We start from the raw sequence: 18,912 nt of genomic DNA on the forward strand, positions 1-18,912 counted from the left end.
CCGCGCCCCTCGCTCCACTGCTGCGGGGGAGGCCGAGGTGGCGAGGGACAAGGAGACTGAGGCGAGGGACGGGGAGGGTGACATGCAGGGCAGGGAGGCCACCGAGGTGAGGGCCGAGGGCCGGGAGGCTGGCGGGGGAGGGTGCAGGCGCCGCTGGGGCCCCTCGCTGGGGCGGCCGCCCCCGGCACCTCTCCCGCCCGGCTCGGGCCCTGCGGGGGTCCTGCCCGGGCCACCCGGGCGCCGACAGCCGCACAAGATGGCGGGGGGGACAGCCGCCCCGCCGAGGAGCCCCGTCCCCAGGGGCAACGCGCCCTCCGCCCGCCCCGGGAGCCCCTCGCACCGCTTACCTGAGCCGGCAAAGGGCAGCGGCGCAGCGGGCACCTGCGGCCGCCCGGCCCGCGGCAGCGGAGCCGCCGGTAGCGCCGGAGGCGGCCCCGACCCGGAAATGAGCGGGGCCGCGGGCGGGCGGGCGGCCGGGGCCGGCTCCCCCCTCCCGGGGCCGACGGGGCTCCCCGGGGCCAGGGCCGGGTCCCCGCCCCGAGCCCCCCCCGCGGGACCCCGCAGCCCGGCCCCGCTCGCAGCCGCCGCCGGCATCGCCCCGGCTGATCCATGGAAGCCAGATCAACTTCAGCGGTGCGCGGCACCGAGGGGGGGACGTTTGCTTTTCGCTGTGAAAAAGCTGTTTGTTTTCTCAGCCGCGTGCTGTATTAATTACACCGCTTGTGCTTGTCCTGCGACAGCGCGTAACAAAGTATCCTTCTACAGTTTGCTGCCGTCGGGACCGGAGGAAGCGAAACGCCAGGGCCCCCGCGCTGCAGCAGCAAACGCCGAGGCCCCCAGCCAGGCACCAGCCGGGGCAGAGCCCGGGGTCTGGCTGAAGGAGCCAGGTACCCAACAGGCAGCGTCATCTGCATCGCCCAGCTGGGAAACAGAGCGGGGAGGGACAGGGCTTGGTTTCCCCAAGTGATGCCCCCAAACTGGAAAAGTCTCAGATCCCTGAATAACTTCTTAGTAACCCTTTCACAGGTGCCAAGCTCCTGTTATTCCCGCAAGATGGTGCTTAATTCCTCTTGGAAACCAGGGTTGACCCAGAGGCTAATATCATTTGAGGCATTTTGGCTTGAAGAAGTCAGAATTGAGCCAAAATGCACCATTTTTCACCTCCAGGTCAATGCCTCATTCATTGCGTGCTGATGCATGTTTACCCTGAGATCATTTGGAACAGGATAGGGCTCAGCAAAACAAACCCAAGTCGCACAGTGCATTAAAAGATAGGTAATAAACCTTTAAATGGCAAGTAACCTACCACAGCCAGGTAAATATATCGAGAATGTTTTTATTAGAAGGTATATTTCTGCCAAAATAAATAGTTACATATTCTTCAGCAAAACTTTAGAAAAAAGAAACAGGAGGGGAAAAAAAAAAAGGATCAACAATTTAATACTGAACTCTTAAAGTGACTGTGAACACTACTTAGTGACATTGCTGTGTAAATACATGACTTGCGTATGCTATTGCTGGGCTAGTTGCTGCTCTGACACCAGGGATTTCCACAGGATCTCCGCCTGCATTGCGTGCCTAAGGGTCATCTTCAACAGTGACAGCAGTGGAGTCCCAGGACGCATTTAGCTCAAAGAGCTGCTTTAGGTGCTGTTTTCAAGAGCAAGAGAAACCCCCAGAAGAATATGGTATTTATTTCAGTTACATTTCTAAATCTTCTGGAACTAGAGGTTTCCTTCCCCCCTCTCCCCGTTCAGGAGAGCCAATGTGGATCCATCCCATGGATGCAGTTAAGAGACTGTAGGAGTGGAGCTGCTGGCAGAATGGAAAGACAGCAACATCCCACCAGTAGGCAAGAGGAGGAAGGGAGGGGAGAGGGGAGCAAGTACTGCTGCATTCAGACACCACAGGGACACCGAAGGCAGGCAGGCCGGAGCCCACCGTAAAGGCACACGGTGTGTTTGGCACAAACCAACCGGCTGATGTGGCAGCCAGGTGAAGTGGTCCATTCTCTCTCGGATTTAAGAGGAAGACTGAAACAAAGCTTGAGAAAACAGTCGGTGAGACCCTCTGACTTCGGCAACGCTCAGCCCTGCCACCCACCACATCTAGCATGTGCTTAGCAGAAATGGACCCCTAAGGGATATGCACGGAGTTTCGGGTATTTCTCCCACAACCACTGAGGCAAACATGAGAGCTCTTCTCTCAGAGGAAGGAGTGAATTACTAGATTCATTTTTTAAAACTGACAAAACCACTGGGAAACATACAACAAGTACTAGGGACACCCTAGTGCTGCCAGACAGCAGATTCTCTTTTATTCTCTGGTCTGAGTGCTGCAGGTATACAGCCCTCCAAGAAGTCACAAGAAAACAGCTCCTAGGTCCTATAGATAGTGGTCAGAAGTGTTTTCCTTGTACCCCTTGAAAAAAAAATCACCTTGCAACAGTATTAGCAGTAGGGCAGGCAGCAAACCAAGCCAAACGTAACACACACAAATTGCAGCTTACAGACCATGCCATAGGTACGGATCGTTGTACACAACACAAAACTACAGTGTTGTACAGGTTAGGGGCTGGTTAGATGCACCAGAAGTTTGCCATTAGCCTTGTTAAAAGCAGCAACTAGTACCACAGGAAGGAGGGGGGAAAAAAAAAGTGGATTCCTGAACGCACAGACCCTTTCTGTGAAATGGTAGAAACGGCAAGGGTTGGGACTCTGCTTGCAGAGTTCATGTGAATGCTATAAGGAGAGTTGGACATGGACTGCAAGATGAGCTTTTGGTCCAGGAACCTGACCTCCCACCCGCTGCATACTGGAGAGCAGACAAGCCCTGGCAACCGCCCGCTGGGCTGCCCAGCCACACGTTTTGCTGAAGAAGGGACCGACTGCTCCAGATGGCTACCTTGTTCCTATGAACTGCGCAAGGGTAGGTTAATCAGCTGCGGCCCAGAAGAGAACACATGCCATAAGGTACATGCAGAACAAAGGCTTGAGGAATTCCTGTTACAACTATCACAATAAACCCCTCCACATCCAATCCAGAGCCTATCATGAGGTTTCCAGGTATTTCAAAGAAGTGGGGTCTGACCTAGACAAGGCAGCACTGCAAAACAAAAAAGCTGCTCTTCAAAAGCAGCCACAGCCCTTTTTCTGCATTAGCAGGCAAGAAGGTCTTCCCCATTTTCTTCACCCTTTGCTGCTCATTCATCACAGATTGCAAGAATTTCAAGTGGATGTCTGAAACTTCTTTTAAGGAAGCAGAAGGTCATTTGAGGTATTTTTGATCTGCAGTTCCTTTATCAGAGCTTAAATCTATAAAGCCAACAAGCTATCACACAACAGCCACTGCACCACTTGGGGAACAAACACAGGCAGAAAAAGGGTTAATACTGAGTGGTGTTTTCCCAGTATCCGTTCACACCCTGCAAATTAGCATAGGGAAAACAGGAGTTTCCTCCCTGAAGAGTTAGGCCTTATATTTAAAGCCAGGCTTTGGTTTGTGGTTATAGTTTGAAGTGTACAAAAGCTTCTCTTTGAGAGGTTAACGCAATAAAATAAATGACAGGTGAGGTGAGACACAAAATAAAACTGTTAGTCTCTTGAAATGCATGGACCAGAACCAGCAAGCCTTCTGGATCAGAGCACTGGAAAACAGTGGCACCAGCCCAGTCAGTTCTAATGCAAAAGGAGAACAGAGGAGATCCAGGGAATAAGGGTGCCAAGCTGCAATTTCTTAGCGCACTCTGTTGCCAAGAGAATTTTGTTTCATAGTTTAGTGGTTTACATAATCACTCAGTGGTTTTACCAGTCCAGGAAGAAGGGATAAAAAAAACCCAACAAACAGTTGCATCATTTTCTCCACCCTTATATTAGCACAAACAAGGCAGAGTCAAAAGGGCAGCACAAGATTTTCTTTATATAGCTTTGCCCATCATAGATGTTTTGCTACTGGATGAAATGCCTTCATTTCTTGCCACTAAATATCTATATGTTCTTGCCAATTGCTCCGTGTGCTTTGGGGACGCGAGATATGCATTCGGCAAACTAAGCACTGTGCCTGTGCCATTCCCCCAAAGAAAGCAGCCCAAAGCAGTGGGAAAAAAAAATCCCACACCAAACCACAAAGTAAACACCTTTTCTCAATTCCATTTTTTATCAAAGTCATCCTGTTCCCACTAATTGCCGGTAGCTTGTTGCTGGTTCACTTCAGTTAGCTACATCCATCTAGCAGTAAGCTTTTTCTGCAGGCTTTAGACAATCACAAGATTGACTCGTTTTATAATCCACTATTCCTATTCTGGTGTCAGAATCCTCCAATTTTTTTCTCTTCCTGTAGTGACTTCCCTGTTCCCTGATTGCCCTAACTATGTGAAGCTTAAGACTAAATCTGACTGCCTAAGTGCAGGCCTGCTTTGTAAGCTATATGCAGGCCCTTGTGTTACATGGGTAGGTTACTATCCAGGAAGGGCAGTGGGGTGATTTTTAAGTCACAGGTTTGTATTTGCACCGGCATCTCCCGGACAGTTGGTTAGCACCACAGCTGCCCTGTCTATTGCCTCCCAGCTTGCAACAGCCACTGCAGAAAAGTCCCGACGCTTATCGGTCTCTACCACAAACCAACCAACCCATGCCCAGTGCAGGATCGTGCTGGTAGGAAACAGCACCCACCACCTCACCCACACTGCTCATACAGATGTGATTGAGCAGATTCACTACTTTCTCCAGCTATTAGTAGAACTGGGGTTATTTACCCTTTCTAAATCAAAGGTGCAAAAGAGTCTATTATAAATCACTATTCAATGTATAGGCTATGTAATCAGCTTCAGCTATCCTATCCTGCTCCCCAGCAAAGACAGCGTGTGTTTGCTTTGGCCACTTGCATACTGTTTGTGCTAGGAGAGGTAGATGACGCCTCATGCAGCTAGACACGCTGCAGAAAAAGATAATACCAGAAGATGATTTTGTGGCATAGTGCAAGGACTTAAGCTTAAGTACATGCAATCCCCACAGGAAGCCGTGTCTTGCCCTGCGAAGAACAGAGTTCATGCCTCTGCAAAGGAAGTCACAACCAGACCACCGAGAAGGCAGTACCTTAGAAGGCACAGTCCTGCCCTGCTACAGACCTACCGGTTCTGGTCTTTTAAGGGACAAGATAAAAGTAGCCAGTTCCAAGCAGGCTGCATGTGTACCAACAGTCCTAACGTCGCTTCCGCTTCTCATGCTCCTGCTATTGCCAGCTGCAGAGCTCTACCTGTGAGCCACAATGTGAGACAGGCAAGCTGTGAGGCTGGTACAGCTACAAAGCCCAAATCTCTCTCACTCCAAAGCCTCGATGTCCAAACTCTGAGCAAAAGACTAAGCCAAGTCCCAGTTCGGCAGGAGATCCCTTTTGCGTCACTCATTTGAGAGTTTCCTTCAGCTGTACGGTCCCTTAAGGAGCAAAGCCTGACCCCTGTCAGAGGCAGCCACTGCCCCAGCACTTGCTGTGACACTCCCACCACAAGCCACTCAACAGTAACGTGCCCTGCACAATCTCACCTTCCTACAAGCCCTTCGCATTGTTTCAGCTGCTAAGCTGATCCCGAGAGAGATAGGCTGAGCTTTTCCAGGGCAACCCCACAAGAATTCCATTCAGTGCTAGGAACGGGGCCTCAACCTCAACGTGTTTCCCTAGAAAAGTTCTGTCTAAATTACTTTTTAAATTAAGGTCAATGACTTAACACTCAAGGGTTCAAGCTGCAGCAGTTCCAAGAGGACAAAAATAAAAAAGGGAGAGACCATGACAACATGAATCTGGGTAAATACATGGATTTTTTTACATTTTTGCAGTTCCAGCACAGTCTGCAGCAGGGCCAGCTCTGGCTTCCAGTGGGGATGCAGTTAAGGAACAGAGGAAAGCACGTGGCTTCAGCAAAGAAAGTCAGGAGCAGATTTGGAAGCATGAGAAAAATTGGTTTGGCAAGAAGCTACTTCACCTTCCCATAGCACAAAGAGCCAAGGGATGACAGATGATTTAAGAAAAAACCCAAGACTAATGCTCTAAAAAACGAAGGAAGCTAAAAGCTGTATGAACTTGAGAGCGTCATCTACGTCCCAATTATTTGGCGGTAAAAAGCCAATAGCAATTTAAAGTGCATTATTTGGGAAAGCTCAGCTGGGTCAGCATCAGCCTGGCCACAGGCAACGGCCAGGTGTCAACACAGGTCTAGAGCAAGGTACCAGCTCGCGTGTGTCCTTGAACACGGAGATCCCTTGCCTGGCCCAGTGGGCAACAAATGGCTACAGTCAATTCCACCAGTCTCCGTCCCAGGGAAATCCCCTTTGCAGCATACTCAGGAGCACAGGGCAGCCTGCTGCTGAGGGATGAGACTGGTCTCACCCTATGCCCGCTCCCCTTCCCACCCACCCTCATCCCCTCCCAGCAGCAGGCTCAGAAGAGCGGCAGGCACTCTTTCGCACAGTCTAGAGGTGGAAGCTTTATAGGAAACCCTTCCCGAGGGAAGAAGGAGGCCTGCATGTCCATGTTGATGCAGAGTAAGCCCAGCATGAGCTGGCGCTGGTACTCCTCCCACTTCATCATGACATCAGACAGGGAACGGTTGTTTCTCATCCACATAGGCAGGGCTTCACCACAAGGTGGTGTGGAAGAAATTGGCAGGGTCTGGGGCCCTCCAAGCTCGAGGTGATAGTAAAGCCTGAAAGGCAAACATGTCAAGAATCAGTACATGGGCAGACTTAGCAGGTCGCCAGACCAGAGCTCCAGAACCACAAAGCTATTTTGTTCTACTACTGACTGCATGATCTTAGTCACAAGTCTCTGTGTGTGCCCGTTTTCCCCCTCATCGCTTCATTATTCAGGACCATGTGTCCTTGTACTTCACCGCCTTGCACTACGATCCAAATCAGAGCTGGGACCCTCTGCCTCCTACTGTAACTCACGATTTCCTGTGCTCATCCACGCAACACTGTCTTGCCTCAGCCTCAAGCCATGGCCTACTACAGGGAGTTCAGTTCAGCAGCACAGGCACATGGCACACAGACCCAAAGCACCAGCTCCCTCGGAAACGCTCCGGTGTTCCCTGGTCACCCTAGTGCCTCCCCACCCAGTTAAGCCGGGCCTAGATCTCAAGGCAGAAAAGGTAACTTGAACACGAGTACCTCTTGGAAGGAACTTTTAGGGGACCCTGGGTCAGCAAATGCCACACAGACAAGCACCTCAGTCTTCTACAGGGAGCATGCAATTAGCTAGCATATTGTTTTAATCAGACCTACATCTCCTGCCCTATTGGTATGGTAACAGCTCCATCACAGGGTCTGCCCTGTAACGGGAAGAAGGAAGGAGACCACACGCCGACTCTATTCAACAGCTAAGGAAGCCAAGAGACCATGGACCAGATTTACATTTTAGGTTAAGCAGTAAAGCCCTCCAGTCAATTTGGGTCTTACTTTCTCTGCTCCAATGGAGCAGAGTCTGTAGAAGTCAAAGGGGAAAGGGGAAATGGAAGGATCCTCCAGAACAGTGCTGCGGAGGAAAGCAGCCGTACCTGGCTGAAAGGTGGCTGCCCAGTTTCTTCTTGGCTTTCTTCACAAGATAGTTGCAAATTTCAGTCATTTGCTGCCTCATCCATCTAATATCCTCTGGGATATCTGGGAGCCATTCCAGCAACCTGGGAAGAAACAGGGGACAACCATTAGTTGGGACACACAAAGGATAGGATGAAAAGAATGCCAGCGTTGCCTCCTATCAATGTTTACATTAATATTAGTGACAAATGCTTAAGAGCCATTTACACTACCATTTATGGACTAAGGCAGAGAAGCGATGGAGGTTGAGAAGAGCCCAGGAACTTGTCATTACATTTTATGTCTGCACTTCCCATAGTTTTCACCCATTTTCAGATTTGGAAAGTGTTTTTGCCTAAGCCTTTCTATTCCAAACTATCTCCCTTCCAGAAACTTTTCCTAGGGTGCTCTGTACTAAGAGCAAGCCTGACAGAGCTGTCTTTCCAGCCATGTAAGTGTAGAGCTGGAAATGGCTGGGAATACTCTACCCCTTACTCCAGCAGGGAACCACCTCTTGTGCGATTCCTACTTTCACCCCTGCACTCCCAGTTCAGAAGTCTCTCTCCAGGCTCCAAATTTTATCACCATTTCCTAGGGTAAGTCCCAGGACATAGCCATCTTCCTTCAAGCTGGAAGTATTTGCCGTAGCTAAATGACACATGAAGGCAGGAAAAGTTCTGTGGGTTTTTGGTGGTTTGTTTTTTGGGTTTTTTTCGTATGTCTGGTTAAGTGGCAGGAACTCTTTCCCCAGGAGCTCTGACACTGCGGAGTTAGAGAGGAACCTACTCTCTGTCCATTCGTGCTCCACCAGCTACACAAAACATTTTGCTGCACTGGGAAGACCACCACTGAGGGAACCAGCCGAAGGCCTACCTGACAGTGAAGGAAACTGCAGACTCCAGAGGCAGCATGTAAGGGACCATCATTGCTGTGGCCACACGTATAGGCAGCATGTTGGTAATGCCAGTCAAGAAACTTCTTCTTTCAGCACAAGCCTCCAGAAGAGCTGAAGACAGAAGAGAACATGGCTGAATCCCCACAATGGGGCTATCCCATTTCCTTGCCATACCGCAGAAGTTAGAGGTCTCCCCTCTCCACCTTCCACTTTTTAAGGAAGTCTTGCTCAGGGTCGGTGCAGATAAGAACAGCAGCTTTTAGCTTTATCAGACTCCCAAAGGAGTGTGCAACAAGACCCCCTCCTCTATTTACCATGCAGAACACTGTCAAATGAGTCAGCCTCTCCCTGTTCAGCCTCCACAGGGCAAATCACAACTTTAAGAGGCCTCAAGTCCACCTAACCCCTGGATATGGCCAAGCCCAGCCACAAGCAGCACCCACACATCCCAGTAATCCTCTGAAGTGGACTAGTCAGCACAGAAAGATTGCCTGGAATGGCTCCCTTTGGATCATACCTTGGTTCAGTTTGGGAGGCAGGTGTTCAAAGATGTGTTCTTCAACAACAGCAAGGGCAGTATTGTCCTCAAGCTCATCCTCGCCTTCTGTCTCTTCCTCTTTCCTCTCGCCTGGAGGGGCTTCTATGGCGAGGAGAGGACGGGCAGGACTTGGACGATGAAGGAGTCCTAAGAGAAGTCATACCATAAGGATGATACAAACTAGCTGCCCTTCCTTGCCTTTAGAGTGTCAATTCTGACTTACATCTATTGTAACAATTACCATGAGTTAGAAACCTTGCTGCTTTAAGACCATCCTCTCTTCCCCCGCCAGAAATTCTAGCTATTCCCCTTTAAGTACCACAGGGTGCTGCTCGGCAGCATTTTGTTGCTATAATCTGCCAGTCACCAGTCTTGCAGGCAAGATTTCCCTCCCGCAGCTTAATCCACAAACACAGCTGCCTGCCTGCTCTTACCCCAGTAACGTGTGTGCAGCAAAGGGCAAACAAACGTGCTTGATCTGCTGTACATTGACACCAGGTGGCATCAAAAACTCACTCAACCTGCTACAACAGTTGGAGGCAAGAAAGTCGAGGGCTTGCCTGTAGAAGGGTGTGCAACTGTGTCAAGCTGCCAGGCACTCAGGGCTGCTGAAGGCATGCCTGCATGCCGCACTGCTGTGCCACGTTAGAGGTACCCTAGCTGCACGTACAAAAAGAGCAAGGTAGCTGCAGGAGGTACAAACGGCACCGGTACCCAACAACTGTGTTGGTGTAGCACTGAGCATGTGCCAAAACCACCACTTTGGTATCAGAGTGCTTACAGTCCTGCATTGCACTGGAAAGGTGTCTACTCCACCTCTGCTCCCTGAAATGCTAGAGTAAGACTTATTAACAGAAATTCCATAATCTGATATTTGAGGCACAGCTCAATTCTGCCTTTTCACCTTTCATATACACCACTGACAACCCTCAAAGCTTGGCACAGAAGAGGCCAGTCAGCGCACCCTACAAACACCCAGTGCCTTACCATTTTTCTTCAGGAAGTGCAGTGCATCCCGATAGCCCTGCTTGCACATATCCCGCAGCACCTGTGGGCAGAGGAAGGCAAGAGTATGTCACCTGGAAACTGTCTGGCTAAGCAGCACAAACATCCAGCTCAATGAGGGTTTAGAGGAATTCTGCTGACTCCTGAGCTATCCCAAGTCTCATCCTTGCCAGCCCTTTCCAGGCTTCGAGCAGGAATGGGAGGTACAATGTGAATATGTTGGATATTGGAATCACAGGATAATTCAGATTGGAAGGGACACCTGCAATCCTGCCTAAATACGGGGTTAGAGTTGCAGCCACCTCATTTCCCCTTGTAGAGCTGATGCTGCTGTGAGCAGCCTTCAGCAAGTCACTCCGACAAGCAGCCCAGAATACTTCCCAGCAGATGCCAGGAAGGGCCACTGCATTTGCAGATAAAGCCAGCTAAGAGTAGCGAGGGGACAGGCAAAAACCTGTCCAAGTAATTCAGCACATGAATGCACGCTTATTATGCCCAAATGCCAGGGCTATCTGAGGCTGCATTTGCTCAGAAGCAGGCAAAGCTGACTGCAGTGCCACCTACTCCACTGGCACTATTTAGGAGACAGTCACTGGCTGCAAGCTGGCAAGCTCCATCCTGACCTTAAAACACTCAAGAGCACGTTGTTCCAATGGCTGATACATCTTTGCTTACAAGCGCGCCTGACTTCCTGGCAAACGCTGCTCTAGAGACTGCGCCATGGGAATGTGTTCCAAGCAACTGCTACCACCTAAATTCCAGCTCTCACAGCAGCAAAAGAAAACTAAGCCCCCTACACAACCTTGTGCAGATGGTCAAGGTTTGCCAAGTCACTGGGTTGATAATGTCAAGGTTAAAAAACAGACAAACATGAGACAAAACTAAGTGTCTGGAATCTGCTAAAGTACACAGTATGGCCAGTGCCCATCTACTGTCCCCAAGTTCTAGTGCTGCCAGGAAACTCACCTGTGGCTCTGGAGGAAACAGGGCCTTTGAGAGGCGGTAGAGGTTGCGAAGGTTGAACTGGATGCTTGTATTGGTGACTCTCAGCTCATGCATGTTTGTGGAACCATCCCGTGGACAGATATCACTCTCTCCTGAGAATGGAGACACCGTAATGGTGTTCTTCAGCTCATATCGTGGCAAGTTGTCAGAAATCCCTCCATCAACATATCTCTGAAAACAAGACAAATGAAGCACTGTTCATTCCCATAACTGATGAAGTGACTTTTTTTTACTATGTGTTCCCATTTTCTATTTGTGCCAACAAGTTGGGAAGAGAATGGAATACATCCACCAGTGCTGGAGGGGTCATAACCAGTGACAGCGCAGCTGTGCTGTCTATAATCTCCTCTTGCTACATGCCTTTCTTCCTATGGTCAAGTGTGTTGGTCACAAGTGTTCAATGAAAGGCATAGTCACTTGTGTGATGCTGACTTACATCTCTTATGGGGTTTGACTATCGTCCAGTTAAACAATATGACACACTGACAACCACCCGCAACGCACACTGTGACATTTTTCATTCATGTTCAAAATAACTAAGCTCAGACACAAGTCCCCACTGGCAGAAAGTTTGTTACCCAAGAGTAAAACCAGCTGATTTGTTACGAGCAGGCTTATCGAGCAGAAATCCCAACACATGCGTACACATTTGGAATCTACTTGCTGCAGTGTGATAAAAGAGCACAGGGGACTTGGGTTTTGCTCTTAACAGGCACCTTCTTATCAGAGAACGTTCTGTACTTATGTACCATAAACACATTTGTATTGCCCTTGCAGGAAGGGCAACCCCAGTAGCATGTAACCACTTCAAAATATTTGTTAGGAGTACCGTAATTGCACAAGGGAGTACCGTAATTGCACAAGGAGCTGAGCAAGACAATCCCCATCACAGGCCTTTGGCAGAGTAAGCAACATGCTGAAGATAAAAGGAAGGGGATGTTGGTCAAGCCAAAAGAACAGGAGGTTTGAGACCTTTGCAGAGCAACAACGCAGGCTCTTGTGAGCCTCCAGTTACAGAAGAGTCCTGCTGATTTTGTATCAGGGTTGATCCTGCCATTTGCTGCTTGGAACCCTTCCCTTTGGACAGGCTCAAATGCAAATCATCATACAGGAGCTACATAGCCCCATAAGCAGTAGCTGTAACATCTTTCCGCTCTGCTGGGTGAGGAGCTGCGCTGGTAGAAGGTGAACCCAGGCAGAACATGGAAATGCTGGTTGGAAGAGGAGGCACCCCACTCTCCATCATGCTCTGCCTTGTCTCACAGGCAGACTGACCACTGACACTGGTCCTTTGCTGCACAATGCCCAGGAAAATGCAGACGCTTTGCACTTTGCTCTCTCCTGCTCTGGATAGCAGACAGGCAGAGACCTCTTCAGGCAGCTTCTGTGAGCCTGGGGAAAGGTTCACAGGTTCTTGGGCTGAAAGCAATCAAATTCCTCTCTTATCGAGGCAACAGGGTCAAGATGGACTGCCCTTAGTTTCTCAGGGGCAAACTAAACCTTGGGGCTACCACTGCATACAGCCTACAGGTTCAAGAGCTGGCTTGCAATTACAGTTGTAGGCTACAGCAGCACGAACTCATAGCACAGGGCATTTTATCCTCATGTCAGGCCTTTGTCACCAAACACAGTATCAAGGCAGACAGATCTCTGCACCACCTGGATTTGGACAGTGAAGAAAGTGGAAGGATGGGATAGATTAAACTCAAAGAGAAGTACACCGTCTCAGAAACAGTGACACTCAGCTGGCTTACAGGATGCTCTCTAGACAACAGAGGTGCCAAAAAATCAGTTGAACCCTTGCCCCCTTTTAAAGCGGGCATCAGTTTCCCCTAAGCCGAAAGTAACCATAGCAAATTGTCTGTCATCATCTCCCCAAAGCCGCTCCACTGGAAGCCAGACTACGTGCAGCTAGAGCTGGAGACATCTGGCTGACTCCCTCTGCAAGGACAAGAAGACGACAGGCCGAGTGGGAAGGGGACAGAAGCAGGCACCACCTGCTTTGTTCAAAAAAGGTGGTGGTAAGCCTTTCGGTCACTTAAGAAAGACAATAGTTATGCAGCAAGGATGCAGAAACAAACGTTTCCCTGCGGGTGGCAGCATGAGTGCATGGATGCCATTAGAAAGAAGGCTTAGCTACAGAAGGGCGACCAGCAAAGCCTTCTCACATATGGAAAGCCAGGAACACACGTGCAGACCCGGCCCTCGGGTCCACCGTTCCCCGAGCAATGCCGATTACCATTCCTCACTGAAGATCAGCTGCCGCTTCTTTGGATTTGCCTGAATCTCTAGCAACCCAAGCATAACCCACTCTCCCACCTCCTGCAAAGCCCCTAGCAGCAGAGCCACAGGCTGGAGCCACCAGCTGCCTGCAGGTGTGACCACCAGCAGCTTTTGGGGGTGGTTCATGGGCTGGGCACCGCAGAAATCACCCCAGTTCCATTCCCTTATTGTGTCCTCCCATGCAGAGGGCCCCTCACTCACATGAGCTGACAATTAGCTTTCTGACCCTTGTTAGGGGTTCATCTCACCCACTTGCAGAAAACACTTCATGACTAGAGTGTGTGTTGACACTTCAGTTATTAACCCTTCCATTTATTGGTTCTTTGAGAGTTAGGTGGTTTCCCCCCTCCCTCATCTTCATCATCTACTCCATGGGGCTATCAAAGCTCAGAGAAGTAAACACTACAAATAGATTAAGAAGGCAGAATATAGACTTTACACCTTACACACAATCATACTGCTTGGAATACTGGTCCTCATGCCAGGCCTGTCAGTTCGTCCTGTGGCAAACACAGTCATCACAGGCATACTAGGAACTGTTTCAAAACCTTTTCTCAGGCTCATACCCAGCCTAATTCAACATTTACCCTCGCCAGTGGTGCCTTCCAAGAGACAAAGAGCCATGGTTTTCTAGGGAAGAGGTAGGAATTATTTCCTCATCTCTGTATTCCATCTCCACCTTTTCCCATGAGGAATTCTGACACAAGAAATCATCCTTCAGTGTGCCAGGGCAGCTGCACATTCCAGAAACCCTGATGTACAGTTTTGGAATTCTGCGATTTTGCCTGATCCACACTGACCTCAACTAGCCCCAAAGAGGTGTCAGGCAAGAGCCACTGTTATGCTCCCACCAGCTGTGGGACAAAAGCCCTGGCTGCTGCTGCTGAGAAAATACCAAACCATTACTGAATCTGTCACTTCTCTGAAGGGCTGGACATTGGACATTTCTTCTAGTTCATTTCCCTGCCCAACCTGCTTGCACAAGACAAACCAGCCAAGCTGTATATCCCACGGGAGCAAAACTGACCCCACTTTTAGGACACAGACAGCAGCAGGAAGCAGATTTGATGCTGCACTCTGACAGACTGAGGTGTCTTGGTCGGGTCAGTTACAGGAAACCAGGGCACACATAGCTTAATAGCAGTTCTCCCTCTCCCTTTTGATTATTTACTTTGCCAACATACTGCCTTTTAACACCTGTATTAACCTATGTAGCACAAGGGGAGTCCAAGGGAGGTCCTTAAGCATGACTGCAATATCAGAGATGTTCCAATTCTGCAGAGCTTTCAGATGGTTACATTTCTAACATGCAAACACAGAAGGGAGAAATTGCTCTGGACAGCCTTAGACATGATATTAAAAAAAGCTCTAGCAGGCAGCAGACCATTATTCCGAGAGGAAGGACAGGAAGAACTCCATGGAAAAGAGGTCTGGTATCAGCACCACTAGTTAAAACCCTGCAGAAAGTGTCAGGCATACAGGAGAGGGACTACACACTTGTGATTTCTATCCTGGACCCAAATTCTTTCCACACGCAGAGGGCTGAAGCCTCAGTGATGGACAGCGTTGCTAAGTCAGCCAGCACCTACCCTGACTGTGCTGTATATTACTATCCCATTAAATCCTCTAGTCTTCAGGATATTTGTAGCCAACTGCAGGCAGCAGTGAAAAGAAGGCACAGCCACTGTTGGAAATTGTTTATTTGGGAATTTCTCGTGCCTCTTCAGGTTAATTGCTGCCAGCAGACAGGCAATAAGACTGACAACACTGAGTACCAGGATTTCTGCCTTCTTATTTGTTAGTACATGATTTAATGAAGGAGCATCTTAAGAGTCTTACTTACCACTCCACGCAAGGTTGGAGGTATCAGCCCACAGTACACAGGGATAAAGGTGCTGCAGACACAGGCCTGAAGGAGAAAGAGATCCAGAATGTAAGAAGCAGATTAAAGCCTTCTGAACCTATTACTCTTCTCAGAACACCACCTGGCTGACAATTATACTCCAGCACTAAGGCAAAACAAAACTGCATGCAGTTCCTGCCTAGCCCTCTGCAGTAATTTCCATTCACCTGGATGAGCTCCTCCTTGGAATGGAAGTCTGACAGTATCACATTTTCTCCATCAGAGACTCGTGTCAGGGAAATACCCAAACGTCCCGCTGCAACTTCATGCCCATTCTCCGGCACAGTCTTGGACAGGCAGAGCCGAATGATCTTCACCAAGTTGAAAGATGGATGGAGTGGGCCCAAGAACCTCTTCCGGGCTTCTTTTGACACTCTAATAATGCTGGCACCAGCCTCACCTGCAACAAGAGAAAAAAAGAAAAAAAAAGCACCATGAAATTCATGCATGAAAGCAAAAGTGCCAGTAAACAGAAACATCAATGCTTTCCATCAATCAAAGTGATTCCAGCTCTGCTGTGAACGTCAGCTACATCTCAGGTGGGCAAGATGGACACTATGTTCCATTAGGGAATCAGCAACTTAATGCCTCCTTTGGTGCCCCGTGCTCAATTCCACAGCACAAAACTGGGCCCTGATGACAAGCAGAAGTCACACAAAGCCATGCCTGCCTTCCCTTTCACACGGTGACCCGGCTGTTTTTGGAACAAAGGAGACATCTCATCTGCACAAAAAGGAAGGCATCTGCTAAGTCCACTCTCTCACGGTGACTAGGAGCCTAATCTGGCAAGAGTATTGGAGCTCTCCAGTGGGAAAGGAGAAAACAAAGCAAAAACATCAACTCAAGCCAAACCCTCAGTGCCCAGCATGCTGCCCTTTCACACACTGACTGCTATTTCCACATGCATCTCCTAGACACAGCAAGATACAAGACAACAGTTCCTTTAAGTAGCAGCCAACCACTGCACTCCCAGGGGCATTGGGAATATACATGTGAGAAGAATGTGAGGGGAAGATCTAAAGAAACCAGGAGAAAGAAAAAAAAATAAAAATAAAAAAATGCTTTTGCAAATTAAGACTTCTCTCCAATAGAACTGAAGTTCAGTTTCTGGAGAAAGATGAAAGACCACCCGTTCAAGCCAACGGGAAAACCCTCCATTTTGTTCTCTCGCGCAGTCCTGCAACTGCAGAAAGGAGGCAACAGAATGAAAGAACCTGAGTTAGATCCAGGTTGATAAATATAACGGAGATAAAAACACCACCACCCTTAATGCTATGTTGACACATCCCACTCTTTTGCAATACATGTGTGCCAGCAACATGTTTTCCATTAACACAGCCTGGGAATATAATTGTGTGCTTTGGAAACCCATCAACACCAGCAGCTCAACCACGCACAGAACCAGACCCTTGAACATGACCAGAGATTCTGGGGTCAGGCACTGTGAGGTAGCATCTTGGCAGAAAATCCAAAATTCCCCCCTCTGAAGCAATGTTTAACACTATAATCCCAGCCTTTTGCTCTGTCCTAGGGCAATGTTTAGCAGTCTACTACTGATCTTCCTCAATTAGCAGTAAGCCATTGAGCCCAACCTGTCCCAGATAGTAGCCACATGGTTCAACAACTTCCCAAAGTGAAGTCAGCCAGCCTCGCAGAAACTACGTTTTCCCAGCACCATGCCATCAGCACTCGTAACGCTCCCTAAGACACCTTCACATCTGACAAGGGAAGGAAAGACACACAAACTGCAGCAGGGCCAAAACCCAAATGAATCCCAGCCCAGCACCTTGGCCGCATGACCCCAGGGAACTCCACTGCACCAAGTGCATTGCAGGGAGTTGCTGGCTTAGCTGAAAAACCCAGCGGGAGGGTGGGTATTGAGTGTGCAGATGTGGGGATACACCCCATGTGCAAAGGCCATGGTGTGTGGGGGGGAGTTTGTGGGTAGGGTGTCACCCCAGAGGTGGTGCTTAGAGAATGAAGCTTTCCGACTTGGCATCTCAGTGTGCAGAAAGATTTGATATTGAGCACTAAAGACAACTGCAATTAAATTGAAATTATGACTATTTGACCTAAAATGTGAGCTGGAAGTTTTTTTTTAAGAAAAATAAAATGACCAAGTCCCAGCTATGCCAGGAAACAGACTGTCTCAGCATTTGAGGGGAGAATTCAGTTGCAGCTGCCTGCTCTATCAGTTTTACAGCCAAGAGGACAAAGTAAGAATTATTGCTAATTAGCAATTTTATTCTTTAACTGCTTTCTGGGTGTTCGGTTTTTGGGGGGTTTTTTGGTTGTTTTTTTTTTTAATACATGTGCAAAATACAGGTATACACACAGGAACTTCTGAGATGTTTTAATTTAAGGGCACCTGTGATTCTGTTGGACTTGCTGGCTCACTTGCACCAAAGCTGAGCGCAGAACAGCTCTGTGGGAAGAGACAGGCACAGGGTGATCTGCAGCACCACCAGCTTTCCTGGAAATAAGGCTAGCTGAGGGTTCAGCCAAAGGAGTCAGGTTCACGTAGCTAGATCCACGACACATGACAAGCCCTCTTAGAAATATACTTGGGAGGAAAGAAGAGGTGAGAGTGGTTTAATCTCATTACTACCAGAAGTGCTATTCCAGGAAAATCAGCTCACAAGCTGTCAATTACTAGGGCTAGTCCAATGCCAATTCCAATCCACAGGAAAGTTTCCTATGGCTTTTGATGGACCTGGCAATTCAGGATACAGGGTCATGTGAAAAAGCTAAATTAAGTTCCTCTTCCCTTATCAAGGTACATACCAAGGGGCAGAGGCAATTCTTAGCATTTAGTATTGCTTGCTGTGAAAACATTTCATTCTTCTACCAACTAATTAGTTCAACACTTTTCCCTATACATATTTGTTAAGCCAACATTCCTCTAAAAGTTATATATTCATATATGTGGAATATTCTGTTTTCATCAGAAAGGTCATATCCTTCTTCTTCCCTGCCCCCACCACTGCCCCAGCAGGTGTTGTTATACATGAACCCGAGTACTGCAGGGCCATCCATCGTCCTTATCTGATGCTCCTTTGCGTCATCACCACTGAAATTCAGACAGTTGCGTCCTGAAACACCCCAACGTGTCCCTCGTCAGACAGGGGAGACCAGCTGCTCCACCTCTGCTGGCTCATGCTGTGCTCATACTGCAGTAGCTACAAGGGGCAGGTTACTGTTACTGGTGGGAAAAGACCTGAAGGCAGTTGCTGGTTCGCATTTCATTTTTAAGCTATCAAGCCAGCTTCACATTAGCTTACTGACATAGCAAGATCGTTCCCTTAGAGAACTGGCTGCCATGCTCGACTCCAAAATAATAACCCAGTACCTAAGACTCTACTGCCTCGCAACCCCCTACGCTACCCTTCTCTAATCTGAAAAGCATTCAGGCAGCATGCGCTATTTATAATGGTACACAAACACCTTTATCGTAGCCTGCTGCTGCTCTGTCTCTGGAAAAGGAGAAGAGTTGAAGATCAGTCAGCTAAACCTGATGTTAGCTGGGCTGCTGGGAAGACATTTAACTGCAGCTAAGAGCTCCGAGATGAAAGAGAAAGGCTACTTTCAAGCCTGTGCAATGCATAAGGATGAGGATCTTGCAAAGGTTAGCCACCCCATGGCAGAAGGGGTGATGAGCACATCTTCAGCAGCAAGACTTTTGCGCTAAGGGCACCGTGATGCTCTCCTGTTGACGTTA

At 48.7% G+C, this 18,912-nt stretch overlaps 1 protein-coding gene across 1 annotated transcript in view; it reads right to left on the bottom strand.

The window, feature by feature from the left end:
• Nucleotides 1-1,320: 1,320 nt before the first annotated feature.
• The window catches only part of PNPLA2 (patatin like phospholipase domain containing 2), a 30,094-nt gene continuing 12,502 nt past the window's right edge, over nucleotides 1,321-18,912 (bottom strand). The window contains exons 2-9 of the mRNA XM_040608461.1: nucleotides 15,362-15,594; nucleotides 15,135-15,200; nucleotides 10,970-11,179; nucleotides 9,986-10,046; nucleotides 8,978-9,145; nucleotides 8,439-8,571; nucleotides 7,547-7,669; nucleotides 1,321-6,697 (exon numbers count right to left, since the gene is read on the bottom strand). Coding sequence (XP_040464395.1) covers nucleotides 6,433-6,697; nucleotides 7,547-7,669; nucleotides 8,439-8,571; nucleotides 8,978-9,145; nucleotides 9,986-10,046; nucleotides 10,970-11,179; nucleotides 15,135-15,200; nucleotides 15,362-15,594 — 1,259 coding nt within the window. The 3' untranslated portion in view covers nucleotides 1,321-6,432. The remainder of the gene's footprint in view (nucleotides 6,698-7,546; nucleotides 7,670-8,438; nucleotides 8,572-8,977; nucleotides 9,146-9,985; nucleotides 10,047-10,969; nucleotides 11,180-15,134; nucleotides 15,201-15,361; nucleotides 15,595-18,912) is intronic.

This window comes from Falco naumanni, chromosome 10, assembly GCF_017639655.2.
Source record: "Falco naumanni isolate bFalNau1 chromosome 10, bFalNau1.pat, whole genome shotgun sequence".
Classification (NCBI taxonomy): Eukaryota; Metazoa; Chordata; class Aves; order Falconiformes; family Falconidae; genus Falco; species Falco naumanni.